The sequence below is a fragment of the Dermatophagoides farinae genome, chromosome 8 (assembly GCF_024713945.1).
Source record: "Dermatophagoides farinae isolate YC_2012a chromosome 8, ASM2471394v1, whole genome shotgun sequence".
In the NCBI taxonomy this organism is placed as follows: Eukaryota; Metazoa; Arthropoda; class Arachnida; order Sarcoptiformes; family Pyroglyphidae; genus Dermatophagoides; species Dermatophagoides farinae.
Genome location: NC_134684.1, coordinates 416619 through 432583, shown reverse-complemented (window position 1 = coordinate 432583; position 15965 = coordinate 416619). Strand labels below are relative to the sequence as shown.

General features: G+C 30.9%; 1 protein-coding gene across 3 annotated transcripts in view; it reads left to right on the top strand.

Moving 5' to 3' along the window:
• The window catches only part of LOC124495776 (uncharacterized), a 56844-nt gene that overhangs the window by 30624 nt on the left and 10255 nt on the right, over positions 1-15965 (top strand). For all 3 annotated transcript variants that reach the window (XM_075733273.1, XM_075733272.1, XM_075733274.1), the window contains exons 3-4: positions 3459-4109; positions 9503-10534. In XM_075733273.1, the coding sequence (XP_075589388.1) occupies positions 3459-4109; positions 9503-10534 (1683 nt within the window). The remainder of the gene's footprint in view (positions 1-3458; positions 4110-9502; positions 10535-15965) is intronic.

Below are 15965 nucleotides of genomic sequence, written 5' to 3'. Positions count from 1 at the left end.
AAGCATCTTCTTTTAAGATTCTTTAAATGAGATGTGTGTGAGTGTTCCTGAAACCCCATACCACCATTATTCACATTTTTTGTGGTTTACAGAAACTTTTCTTCGTCATCTTGATGATTATTATTGTTGTTTGTTAAATAAATATGTTCATGGATGCTACTACTTTTTTCATTCTCGTGTGATGAAACAAGGTTTTTTTTGTATCCAATTTGAATATTTCCACCAAATGATGATGATGATGAAAAAAACAAACTGTCACATACAGAACCTGTAATGATGATGATGATACACACTGCAGGAATATTCTGTGTATCATTATTTTTGCTGTACAGAAAAAAAATATTCAATGTGAATAAATTAAAGAAAATATATAAATTGTTTGAATGAGAAAAGATGCTAGCGGTGAAAATTTTTCCATTTTCTTAATATTTTGTACATGTGTGTGTGTCAGTGTGTGTTTGGTTGTTTTTATTTTTTGCATTTCAATTTACATAAATTGATTTTATAATTAGTACCAAGTAATTTCAATACCAAAGTTTTTTACGTTAATAATTGAATGATGATGACAAACAACACAAAATCGAATCAAATCATGATACAACATGGCTTGGCTTGGTTTGGTTGTTTGTTTATAAACAAATCGATTTTTTTTTCTCTCTCTCTCTCTACATGTACCATCGATCTAATATATGAATTGCGTTGAGGTGAAGATAACATTTTTTGTTTTGTTTTGTTTTGTTTTGTTTATTCAAACATATAACACACACACACACACACACACACACACACTGACACTGATAAGAGAGTTTTTTTTATGTTTCCAAAAAACGCCATCTCTTTTTTTTATCTCTCTCTCTCTCTCTCTCTCTCTCTGTGTGTGTGTGTGTGTGTAGTTCCCGGTTCGATTGAAGTAGAATTTTTTTTTTGTTTGTTTGTAGTGCAAGTTGGCGGCAATTGGAAGAATTTTTTTTTCTTTATATAAGCCAAATTGAAGCCATTTTTTTCGAGATTTTGTTTTGTTAGCAGGAATTTTTTTTTGTCATCGTTTGAAAATTTAAAATTCAGATCCCAAAAAAAAAAAAAAATTTATTCCTTTCTCTCTTTGGTTCTCAAACCGATATTTTGGTCTATGGTTCTGACAACAAGAAAAAAAACTGAATTTAAATTTTCAAGGGAAAAAATACGAAAATAAATTTTTTTTTTCGTTGCATTTAATGTCGTCGTTGTCGTCATACAGAATGAATCTTTTCGATTTTTCCGGCCATCAAAAAAAACGGAAGAAATCAATTTTTTTGAATTTCGCCTGCATGGCTTGATGATGATGATGATCGTTTATTGATTTTGTAATCATTGAAAATTTCATTTCATTTCATGTTCAAGACTCAGAGAGAGAGAGAGAGAGAGAGAGAGAGAGAGAGAGAGAGAGAGAGAGAGAGAGAGAGAGAGAAACAGGAGAAACTAAATTGTATCTAAAATGGAAAATTTTGTATCCAAATTCATGCTGGTTCATTATTGAATTCAACATGATGATAATTGGGTTTACCTGGGAGAATTTTTCGTTTTCTTTGTTTGTTTTTTTTTTATTCAATTTCCCATTGCATCCCCGTATTCGGCAACAATAAACCACCATCAGCATTATCATTGTTTAATTGCAAAAAAAACGAGAATTATTCTTGAAATTATGGTGGCGAATGAATGAAAATACCCTGTGCTGATGATGATTCTATATTTCGGTCCAATTATTCTGGAAATTCTCCGTTTTCCATCTTTCCCATGTATGTCTTTCTTTGCATTCTTTTCGTTGATTGTACCACCATCATGATCATTATTTGGGCACGAATCTGATTCATTTTTGTTGTTGTTGCTGGAATGAAATTGAATCATCATCATTTTTTTTCTATCCGATTCTCTTTTTTGTTGTTGTTGTTGCTTCGATTAAATTGAATAATATCCGTCATTGGTTGACCATAATAATAATAATCATCATCATCATCATAACTGAATTCTCTTTTTCTTTTGCTCTTTGTGTGTATGTTTGCGGTTTTTGTTTCCAATGAATTGTCGGTCTCTTTATTATCACTATCATCATTTCAAGAGAGGAATCCAGGTCAATCGGTCGAATGATCTGGTTGAAAAGAGATTTTAATTTTTTTGTTGCTGTTGTTGTTGTTGTTGTTATCTTGCTGCTTCCACTTTTCTATTCACACAATGATCGAGAATTATTTTTGAGTCAATGATGATGATGATGATGATTCTTTGTCATCATCAGTCAGTGTGTGTGTGTGTCTATTTGTTATTCAATTCAATTCAATACAATAGAATGTGGACTGTTTTATCCACATGATGACTGATTTTTTTTAAACTTTTTTTTCTGGTTTGTCCGTTCATTTTTTATTTTATTATTTGATGTTTGTTTGTTTGATGTGTACCATCGTATAATATTTGGCATTAGAAGATATAAATGATCGAGTGGCCGCTTGAGACAAACGAAGAAACCAACCGACTATTATTATTATTTTTATGAAATGAAATAAAGATTCCAAAATTGAATGGTTCCCGATGCCACATATAGAGTGAGAGAAAGAGAGAACCATGGTGGTGGTGGTGGTGGCTGTATAACAAGAACCAAAAAAAAAACAAAAAACAAACAAAAAAAGGATGCTTGGAAAAATAAAGTTCCAGTAAGTAAGTAGTGAGAGTGAGAAAAAAAATGTGGGTGAATGTTTTCCCAAATGTACATTTGAAACCGAGAAGAAGAATTCCATTCTTAATGGATCTCCTTTGGTTTTCGTTTAGGATGCCATTGAGTGAAACGAACAAACAGAAATGAAAATAAGAAAAAAAAGGACTAATAGCTGTGTATTGTTTTTTTTTGTTTTTTTCGATAATAATGATTCTTGTTCAAACGAAACGAAAAGTTCGTTTACGAATGACATCAAAGTTCATCATTTGCATTGAGATCATAATTATCATCAATTTATTCACAAAAGAAAATATGAATCATGTGTGTGTAATGTATAGGTTAAATGAATATTATGTATGTAGGTATAATCAAGAGGATGAAATTCATTTAACATAGCACCCATTAAAAACACACACAAACGCACACGCATTTTAACTTTTTGTTCAAGAATTATAAGAAAAATGAGACACACCGAAAAATGGAAACCAAAAAACATACATACACTTTGTATATAATAAAGATGTGTTGAAATTGCTTTTGCTGTTTGCACCAAACAAAATAAAACATACACATCAGCAGCAGCAGCAACAACGATAATGATGATGATGATTGTAATGTGTACACGGTTTTTGGAACCTAACCTATATGGCGCCCATGTGTATGTTTTTTCTTGTTATTGTTGATTGTTTATTTCAAAACTTTGAAGAGTGATATTTGAATTTCTTGTTCATTCATTAATCTAACAATGATGATTTATTCTATATTTTTTGCACAGATTCTGGACAATCATTATCAACCACAACGAATAACAATAATCAACAAACTAATAGTGATTCTTCTTCATCATCATCATCCACTACTGATTCATCTGATCGTTGGCATACAGTATCAGCATATGTTGGTTCTGAATTATCCATACCATGTGCTATCGATGTCAGTGGTTGTGGACGTATATATTTTATTACATGGACCAAAAATGTTTCCACATCATCATCATCATCATCTGCATCCGATTCTGTAACAATAATGTCGTCCAATACAGCAAGTGATCATCATGATGATTCTCAAGAAATTTCTTCCGATTTTTCCTTTTCAAAAACTTTCTCATCATCATCATCATCAGCAACAACATCTTCACCTTCACCATCACCGTCATCATCACAAATATCGAAATCCGGTGAATGGCAACGTGTTTTCATTCATTCAGATACATTTGAACGTGTTTTAGGTGATCTAGAACAATTTGGTCCAAAAAATCGTGTACGTTTTGGACCAAAAAATTTATCACAAACAAATTTTGCTCATCTAACATTGCATCATGTTGTACCTGAAGATGATGGTATCTATAAATGTGATGTTACATATGTTACACCACATGCACATGGAAAGTGTCCTTCATTGACCTATATACGTGTACAAACACTTGGTAAGTAGTGTAATAGTCGATTTTGTTTTATATTTACGTTTGAAAATGATCAAATCATTGATTTCATGTGAAAACGACCGACAACTACTTAGTGGGTGTATAATAAATCTTAGTTATGAGATTTTTTCAATAAATAAATCAGGATAAATGTTCTTTTTCGAAGAAATAGAGAGAGAGAGAGAGAGAATAATCCTTTTCCTTTTTCTCATTTATCGTTGTGTACTGGGTTTTTCAATCAGTAGAAAAAATACAACCAACCAAAGAATCGATCCAAAAATAAAAAAAAAACAGAAATTCTGTGTGTCCACAGAATACACACACATAATAACAAAAAGAGAGAATACCAGAACCATAATAACAACAATAACAACAACAGTAAGAAGAAGTGCCACTTTTTCCTCTGTGTGTGTGTGTGTGTGTGTGTGAGTATAAAGAATAATCGATAGGATTGCCATTTTTCGTTCACTCAATTTCTTTTTTTTTTCGATTCGATTTCGAAAAAAAATATTAGACTAGATTCTAGTTTTTTTTTTTATTTCCAAAATACACACACACACACAAATCCACTTGCGATTCTTTCGTTTGTTTGTGCGTTTTTTTTTCATTTCATTTCATTTTTCCTTCGTTCCGACGACGACGACGATAATAATAGTAGTAATAATAATGATAATGTCCATGTTTTTCGAAAAAAACGAAAAATGAGATAAACATTTCATTTTAAAAATGAGCCAATTTTAGTGGAAATAGTTTTTCTGTATAAAATGGTGGTGGCGCCATTTTTGCATTTGTACATTGATTATGTGTGTGTGTTTTTTTTTTTGATTGAAATGAATGAGAAAAAAATCAATTTCATCAATCTAATACGCCCATCATTTTCATATACCATCATCTGTGAATGTGAATTCATAATGATTATTCTTTCGTCAATTTTTGTTTGACCAAAAATAATTCTCAATGTTCTTTTTTTTGGCGTCATTATTGTTTTTGTTGTTGTTTTTTTGCACTGTGAAATACAGACGCCCATGTTTTTTTTTCTTGGAATATGAAATCGATTGGCGAAATATAGTACTACTCACGATATGGGTGTGTATTTTTTTCTTGTTTCTTGATGATCGACATTGTGTGGCGGAAACATCTGAAAAAAAGCTAAAATTCAGAAAGAAAAAAAAAGCCCATAATACTAGAGAGAGAGAGAGAAAGATTTTAGACGAGCTAAAGCTAAAGAATGAATAAGGATGAATGGCTGGTTGGTTGGTTGGTTGGTTGGTTGGTTGAAAGCAAGAAAGAAAATAAAAGATTCTTAACCATCATCAATCACTTTTTTTCCGCAGTTTTTTTTCGCATCTGGATGTGTATAGTCTGGATGTATATAGTTCACTTGTATTTTTTTTTTATTCCTGCTCAAGTATTTATTTATCCTTCACAACCAATAACAGCGACAACAACAACAACAACAACAATATATACATTGCAAGCTTATCGAATCTTCGAATAAATAAATCGAATTGGATATGAGAGGATGAATGAATGAGAATGAAAATTCATCAAGTACAATGGTGAAACAAGAAAAAAAATCGAATCACCATTACCACCAACAAGAATAATTCGGAATGGCGTGGTGAAACAAGAAAAAAAAATTTTTTTTTTGGCCCATTTTTTCAATGGATCGATTTTTTTTCTATAGACATGAAAAATTTTTTTTTATTGGATTTGCTGATTGCGGCTAAATCTTAGAAACAAAGATTTTCTTGCAGAATGGTCATCATCGTTAACGGAAAAAAAATTGACATTTTTTCCATTGTGGATAATCCATATATGATGTATGGTTGTTCTTTGTTTTCAAAGTTAAAATAATCGTCATCATCATGCATGGTCATTGCTGTTGCTGTCATAATAATAATCGCTACTAGTAATAAGATTGTCTGTTTTTTTTTCGTTTTTGTTTGCTTGTTGCCAATGAGAAAAGAAACCAGCTTACGTTTGCTTTATATATATTGATGTTCATTTTTTTTGTTTTTCTTTCACTATCCATTCAGTGTTACAAATTTGTTCCAGAATGAAAAAAAACAAACGAATGGAACATCAATATAACCATGTGGGATTAGTGATGATGATGATGATGATGATAGTGCGATTTATTTATTTACTTGCTTGCTAGCTGTTGTAAAATGTTTTTGTTTGATAATAATAAACAATAAATGATAATTTCTAGTTTCTTCAAGTGTGTCTGTGTGTGTGTGTTGGATATCGATTCTGATTCTTAAGAATATTGAGAACCATTTTTTCTTTATCTTTTTGTGTTGTTGTTGTTGTTGTTGTTATTATTGACCAATCGATATTTGATTACAATGATCATGATCATCATCAATTTCAATCATCCAATACTTTTGCTTGGTGGTTGTTGTCTTTTTGTTTTTGTTGTTGTTGTTGTTGTTTGAATCGGTAATGATTCTACAGATGATGATGATCAATGCTTTAGAATCATTGATCATCTAAAGTTGGAAATCTTGTGTGTGTGTGTGTGTGTTTGTTGAGTTTCAGTAAACCAGAAAAATAAAAATAAAAACAAAAGCGAAAGCGAAAAAAAATTTCTAACCAGCAATTTTTTTTTCTTGGAACAAACAAAACAAAAACAAAAAAAAAGAAATCAAAATACATCTCTTGTTGTTCATTGTTCAATCAAGTGAACATTATCGACAGATATTTTCTTCTTCACCATCGTCAATGTGATCAATGTTTTTGTGTGTGTGTGTGTGTTATAATCATGTAATGGAGAAACAATGCGCCATGTCATGATTCGTAGAAAACAAGAAAAACATACATTCGTCGAATGAAATTTTTGTTGTTTTTTTTTGGATCGATTGGAATTATATATCTAACTGGAATTTATATATATTCGTTTTATTGTTGTTGTTGTTGTTGTGAAAAAAAATGATGATAACCATTTGATTGTTGGTTATAAAACAAAACCAACCATTGATGGTTTGTGATGCATTTCAGAATTTGCAATTCTCAGATTTTGTGTTGTTGTTTTTCATTTTTTTTTTCGTTATCCATTAAAATGAATGATATCCATATACATCTTATTTATCTTTGATTTGTTTTTTTCATCATTTTCTTGCAATTCCAATTCTTCATTGTGGAATGGAATGTCTTTTTTCTCTTGTTTGGCATTCGGACATTAACAATTTCTTGGCATTTTTTTTCTGGTTTTCTTTCTCCCATTTCTTAATGCCTCTCTAATGGATATGATTGTTTGATTGATTTTCAGCTGTAGCAGCAGCAATCAAATTCTGTAAATCGAATGTTGAATGATAGGATTTTTTTTTTCATTGGTTTCAAATGAATTCTGTAAATCAAGATTGATTGAAATTTATTCATTTATTTTATCTATATTGAAAAAAAATCGCACACACACACACACCCACAAATATTGACCAATTTTATAATGCAAAAAAATGAAAACGAAAAGAAAGAATCTTCTGGTCATGTTTGTTTGCCTATATGACCATAATAAACCTATTAGATCTGATGATTTATTACAGAATTTTTTTTTGTCGTTTGAATTTTTTTTATTTTTTTTTTCATTCATCCAATATATCCGGACGACGACAGCAATTTTTTTTTATTCGACCCTTTTTTTTGTTGTTGACTTGTGGCGAATGGCCATGTGATCGTTTGTTTTATTCATAAACATTTTTTTTATTTTTTTCATGAAAAAAAATAAAAAAAATTCCGTGGATTCTTTATTCATGTTGAATTTTTTTTTCTCTGCTTATAAGCATGGCTTTTGCTTGCTTATTGCAGATGATGATGATGATGATCATTAATCATTCAATCTTTCGATGCCTGCGTGTGGCGCTCTTTTTTTTCAACGACAAAAAAAAGCTTTGGACCGGCAATTTTTTTTCTGGTCGCAGCAATTTTCATATATAAAGAAAAAAAAACCAGTCAACTACACAAAATGACAACTTTCCTCTTCTCCATTCCATTTATCGTAGAGAATAAACGAAACAATGAATGAATGAATAAATGAATAAAAAAAAACTTTAAGTAATTTATAGAAAAAAAAAGTTTAAGCCATTGTGTCACCTTCTTCATATACATATGGTTGGTTAAAAAAAAAAGAAATAAAGACAAACGAAGATGTCAAAAACTTTTCATTTTTGTATTTTTAAAATACAAGTTTTCTCCTTCTACTACTGCTGCTGGTGGTGGTTGCTTTTGTTTCCTGGCCATTTGTCTATGTGATGATTATGATTATGATGATGAAGAATATAGTGATGCCATTTATAAAAAGAATAAGTTAATTCGTTGAATATCTGGTAAAGAGGAGAAAAATTTTCAATATACATATTAACACCACACTTGCCACACACACTTTTCATCATCATCATTGTGTTGTCGACAAAAATATTGACGATGACAACGACAACGACGACGACGACGACGACGTTCATTTGCATGTTATTTCCATCTATTTGAATTCACTGTTTTGTTTTCATTTATTCTTCAGGAAAAAAAGGATATAAATTCTGGAACAGCCGAACCAAAAAAGAAAATGAAGCACGTTTTGTTCCTCTTCATGATTCCTTTTTTTCAAAAAGTTTATTAGAAATTATTACCACCATCTTCTTATCATTATGTCGGTTTTTCTTCATTCTTGGTTCCTGTGTTCGAAAATAGTGAACCAGAAATACCAGCAATACCAGCAGCAAGAAGCAGCAGCAGCAGCTGTATTATAAGTAGCTTATGTGTAATTTACGCTGGTACCCTTTTTTTTGTATCATGATATTAGATTTTTGTATGTTCTCCAGGAATAATAAAACATTGTCATTGTTTCTAAATTTGAACGAAATTGTAACGAATAAACAACTTTTTTTTAGATAAACACACAAATCGTTTGATTTTGCTGTTTTTTTGTTGGTTGTATAAAAAACATGGATTCTCTGTATTTGGTACCGTAGTTTTTTCCTACTGGAACATTGTTTTTCTACTCACAAACACACACACACACAGACACAAAACTTGTTAATGTGTCGGATGTTGTTTTGAAAATGTAGTAGTTGATTCTCGATTCTTTTTCTTGATGATGATGATGATAGTAATAAAACTTTTTTTTTATTTATTTATTTATTCACTTTTTTTCTGTTCATTTCACGCCTTTTTCTAATATAAATTGTCATTTATTGATGATGATGATGATATCTTTTAGAATTGCCTGATAATAATGATGATTATGATAGTCAAGTAGTTGATGATTATAATAATAATCACAATGAAGACATCATTTTCTCGTTTATTTGATCGTTTTTATTTTTAAAAAATTTTTCAATTTTCATTTGTTTTTCTTTTTCTTTTTTTTTTTTTTTTTTGGTTTTTTTTTCAAATAGTGAAACCAAGCTCGCCAATAATTCGTATCAATGGTAAATCATTGGCCGAATATCGTATGTCGATGGATTCGGTCATCACTGTGGATGATGGTGGTTCAGGTGACTATTCAAGTGCCAAATCTTTATCTTCATCTTCCCAATTATCAAATCAAACACTATCCAATATTGATCTGAATCGTTATCGTCAATTTGGACCATTTGAAGAAGGTTCAACTATTGTATTTGAATGTTCAACATTCGGTGGACGTCCAATGCCTGAACTTCGTTGGTTTAATGGATCACGACCATTACGATCGAAAATAACTGTTATGGATCTGGATCCAGATTCCTTGGATCAATCTAATGATCCTGATTTAATCATATTAACCAGTGATCATCATCATCATCATCATCAAATGGATGGATCATCAGCTGTTCGACGTAAAATTATAGCAACAACAAGAATTATTGCTAGCCGTTTTGATTTGGGAGCAAAATTTGAATGTCGTGTTTTATGGAATAATACTCAAGATGATGCAAATAATGGTGATGATGGATTCATTACGACCACCACCACCACCAACAACAATGCCTCATTGCTCAATGATTGGTTATTGTTAGACATCCAAGTTCGTCCATTAGTGATTCGTGTTGATTCACCACGTTCGCCAGTAATAGCTGGTGAAACCGTACTTCTTCGTTGTACAGTGGATGGTGCTCGTCCATCGGCAAATATTACCTGGTATAATCGATCTGAAGTAGTACAAGCTGAACCGTTGCCAACATTCAATCATCTAATATCGACGACGACAAAAAATAAACAATCATCAGAGAATAAAATTACCGGGCCATTAGTTGGTCCAAATCAACCGGTTCGTACGAGAATCACCACTGAATTAATGACTGATGGTACATTCCGCACGACATCAATATTGGCATTCGTCGCCAGTCGTTCGGATCATCAAGCAGATTTTTTTTGTAAAGGTTCCAATGAAATTCTACGGAATCGTAACGAAGTTCCATTATTGCAAGGAGTACAGCTACAAGTTTTATGTAAGTTTTTCTCTTTATTTTTATTTATTTGTAAAAAACATACATACACAGACGCACGCACAACATCTAATGAGATATTGAGCCAATTACATTTAATTATTATGGAATGCAATATACAATTCATTCTATCTAGATCCTAGAGAATATTATTATATTCCATAAATGAATAATAAAACAAAAAACAAATTCTTTTCCTCAGCTTGATGCCATCATTTATGGCCATTATCACTTGCTTGCTTTTTACTGGCTGATGATGACATTCTGGACAAGACAATTTATATGATACGATGATGATGATTATACACGAAATTTTCATTCAGTTTTTCATCCATTGTTTGTTTGTTTGTTTCGATATGTGTGTGTGTGTGTATGGTACAAAATGAATTATGATCTTGGTCCGGTTATAACAATGATGATGATGATATAAATAACGAAGCTCAAATGCCAGCACAAAATATAATCGGGTATCATAATAACAATAATACAAATATATAATACCCGAAAGAATGTTTGTGACGGGCACACAAAAAAAAGAAAAATTTTTTTTTCTAATCGAATAAAAATGACCGGGTTGACCACACTGCAATCTATATTATCCGCGCATATCAAAAGCTGATAAATTTGGTTTTTTTCTTTGTCCAAATGATGGTGACAGGAAAAAAAATTTAAGAAATTTTCAAATCATCCTTTCTTTTGGATGATATAATTCATTATTATTAATATATTGATTGTGATTAATTGGGACAACCAACCAACCAACCAACCAACGCGCGCACATTGATTTCATTCAGCATAATATTCCTATATTGCATAATAATAAAGCCTCATTTCATTCGATGTTTTTTTTTTTTGGTTGGATATGAAATGAAAATTCCAGAATAAAAAATTTCTAGTTTCACTTTGTTTGGGCACATATACATCTTTCCATTATATTATTATATCCATATTAATGCTGTTGTTGTAGTTGTCGTTGCCATTGTCGTTGTTGTTAATAATGATCGATAATGTTTTATTGAACAAGAAAATATTGGTCGAAATTCTAGTTAGAAATTTCAGTCAATGTATCTGCAAACGAAACAGAATATAGAATCTTTTCTGATTATAAACGAACGCAAGAATTTTTAGTATGTATGTGATTTATGATTTCTCTCTCTCTCTTTCTATCTGTTATAGCAGTGTGTTAACGGGAAAATCTTGTCCAAATTTTATTATTATCGTCGTTGTTGTCGTTATTATTATTGTTATTATTATGGCAATGACAATGACAACGACGATGATGATGATGATTATTATTATTATGATTACAGCCACATTATCCACGAAAAATCCATTCTCTCTGTCTCTCTCTCGTTTTAATGAATAATTTCGTTACTACTTCTATTGCTGCTGCTGCTGCTGCTGTGTGTAGTGTTTGTATTTGCTTTACTGATGGAATAAATTTTTTTTTTCGTCTTCTCTAATTCTTATTATTTCACAGTATTTTATTTGAAATTTTTGAAGAGGTGGTGGTGGTGTTGGTGAATGATTGGCCATTATAATGTCATTATTATTAAATTGAAAATCCCAAATGTGTGTTTATGTGTGTGTGTGTGTGTTATCTTTTTATTTCTGATAATCCATATATTGATTGATTTTTTCTTCAAAAAAAAAAAAAAAAGAAATCATCTAAAATTTGACCACATTAATTGATCAATTACATGATATTCCAAAATCAAAATATTCCATCATTATAATGGTCCATCTGGGCTAAAGTTCATTGGCTTCTCTCATCATTATCATCATCATCTGTATAACCCTTTTTTGGGGTGTGTGTGTGTGTGTGTGTGTGTGCGTGTATGTCCATGAATGATCATAATGATTATCCATTTTCAAGTTCTTTGTCATTGACTTTTTTTTCTCGAATGAATGGTTGAATGGATGGATGAATAGATGTCATCACTTTGTCACATTATTTTTGTTTGTTCCAGCTGTAGTTTGCAAATCATCATCATCCTCATCATTGTTATATTATGATGAAAAAAAAGAGTAGGCAGCTCCATACCGAATGTAATACTATAATGATGCATGTGAATATAGAAAAAAAGTATTTTTGAAATTGAAATTGATGATTGTTCATTTCTCTTCTCCATGGCGTATGTGTGTGTGTGTGTGTGTGTTACGCCCATTTGATTTGTATTTCATATGCGCATTTTTTTCTGTTTTTATTGTTCACTTGAAACAATTTGACAATATTGAAAGTTTTTATTTTCTAAATTGACTTTTTTTTGCTTTGTTTCCTCACTGGATGATGTGTGTTCATATAATATAATCACATAACGTCGTTTGAATCATAAAGATCATCTAGGGTTTTTTCATTGATTTTTTTTTCGTTACTACTACTGCTGCTGATGATGATGATGATGATGATTATGATAGCAGCAGTAGTGTTGCTGTCATCACCAAAATATTACTATACAATGGTGAAAAAAATACCCCAGCATCGATGATGACGATTATTATTCAAATGATGATTGTTTGTGAATGGAATGAATGAATGAATGAATGAATCGCATAACGTCAGCTATATTTTACTTTATATTTCATTATACTCGTATATCATCAACAAATTCAATTAGTCAATGATTAAACATTTTCTATTGAATCGATATATATATATTATTTAATATCAAGTACAAACACGATCATATAGATTGTATGTATAAATCTTTTTCATCAAAAAAAAAGATTTTTTACCAAAATTGATTCTTGCTTGCCAATCATTTTCATTCATTTGTGGTAGATGAATGAAAAGAATTGCTATCTATAGATATGTTTGATTTAATGTTCCATTCGAAACACACACACACACACGCAAAAAAAATTAGTCATAGTTAAATGGATTTCTTTGCATCCATTCGATTCATTCATTCGATTCAATTCTAGTTTTCATGGATTCGTTCCATGAATGAAAAGGGGCGTCTCGAATCGTGAAAAAAAATGCTGATGGCCACTTGCTTTTTTTTCTATCTGTGTTTTCATGTGTGTGTGTGTGTGTGTGTAAGAGAATGGCGAATCGAAAATAAAATCGATTTCTACATAAGGCAGGATTTTTTCTTTTTTTTTTGGTTTTTTTTTGTCTGTCTATCTGATGTTTCATTGATGATGATAAAAACAGGGAAACAATAATGATAATAAAAACAAGGCTCAGATGTATGAATCTTCACTTGAAAATCGCGTATAACAAAAACAATTTTCGTCTCGTTCACTTTTTTAGTTTTGTTGTTGATGATAAAAGTTGAAAGTTGAAAGTTTGCAACCGATCGACCGACCGACTAACCAACCGACCGTTTTTTTTTATTTTGTTAAACTAAACGAATGAACGAACAAACTAGAGCCAATTAGATTTGCGCTCAACCAAAATGATATACGACGACGACGACGACGATGATGATGACGATTTTAGCATCGTTTATAAGTTTTCCACTACACTTATATGTTTATTCGTTCCACCAATGAAAGAAAGAAAGAAAGAAAAAACTTTTCGGTGGTGGTTGAAACCCTATTTACTTACTTTTAAATGTTGTGCACAAAACACAATGAACAACGAAAAAAAAAAATGACAAATCCATTTATCCCCCAAACACACACACACACACAAACACATTTTGGGCCGTTCAGTCGTCAGTCGGTTTTTTTGGTATTTTCATCCATTGCTGCAACAAGATCCATTAATATCACCCTAAGTGATCACTTTTTTTTCGTTCTTTCACTATTGTATTTTGTCACACCACTATTCGTGGATAGCATCATCATTTAAAATATGATATCAAATCAAATTAGTATGAGATGGTGAATCAGAAGGTTTTTCTTTCTTTCTTTCTTCTTTTTTTTCGGTTGGAATTGTCCATTGTATGTATTCATATAGAACTGGAATTCAATTGGATGTAGTATTTTTTTTTTTTGCTCGTTTGGTTGGTTGGTTAGTTGGTTTGGTCGGTGATAGTGTGTGTATTGAAATTGAAATGAAAATTTCAATTTGAAATGGATATATGAAAAAAAATCTTTGACTTGAATGATTAAATTGAATACATCATCAGATCAGATGATGATGATGATGATCGGTTTTTGATGCATAAAAAAAATGTTTTTCTATGCACACACTTTGTGTATTACAATTCACATTGATAATTGTTTTGAATTCATGTTGATAATAATTACAATTTGTCAATTATCGTTTCACAATGTTTGTAAATGTCTATAGTTTGGTAATAATTTTTTCCCTGTTTAGAATATTCTTGTCATCAACAAATAGATAGATTTAGCCTTTCCATATATTCATTATATTCGACCCCAAGAGAAACACAGACAATCAATGAATGAATGTGTGTGTTTGTGTGTGTGTGTGTGTTGATAAGAATTTTTGATGATGATTTTTTTCCACCAACAACAGCCACAATAATGGAATCAAACTCTGAAAATGAATGATGAATTTCTTTTTCTGGGAGCTCCATTTTGTGTGTGTTTGCGAGCATTGTTCTTTTGTAATTTTCATCCATTTTGCAGCACACACACACACACACACATACAAAAAACGTTTCTTTCAGAGCTTCACATTGGCTTTATTCTTTATTGCCAAATTTATTATGTTCCACTGTTTTCCATTCATTCATTCATTCATATTTATGAGATTTTTTTTTCACGAATAGATTCATTGTTGCTGATTCATTACTAGCTATTTATGTAACACAGAAAAAAACGATGTTGATGAATGAAATTCCGTTATTGTTTTTGTTGTTGTTGTTGTTGAAAATGAATGAAATTTCATAACCCTTTCGTTTTGATGATGAGAATAATGTTTTCTTTTTATGTGAATTTTTTCTCATTTTTACATGTTAAACTGTGTGACCTTTAGAAATGAAAATGATTCATTATATACGAGTTGTGATTATGACATTTTTGACACGTGATCTTTGACACATACAAATAAAATGGCACAATGATTCTTGTGTAATTCGGTTTATTTTTTTTCCACTGATTTCCGTAGTTGTTTTTTTTTGTTTGTGTTATCACCATATATATTTTGTTTCGTCCCCGATTCTATTGTCATTGATGATTGCTATCATGTGTCATTTCCACATCCGGTTTTTTAACATGCCGAGATTTTTATTTTTTTTTTTTTTGTATATAAACTTGAAAGAAAAAATGAAAATAAACGAAGAATAATGAGAACTTTTGCTTTGTGTGTGAGTGTGTGTGTGTTGTTTTTATGTAGGAAAATTGAATTAAAACTGAAAACCTTTATAAACATCCGAAACACACACAATGCTGTTTAATGAATGAATGAAAATTGAATGATTCATCTTCATTTGGGAACTAGTATACAAAAACATACATTGTAATACAATGTGTTTTTGTTGCTCAAGCTAACTAAATCATGAGCATCCACACACAT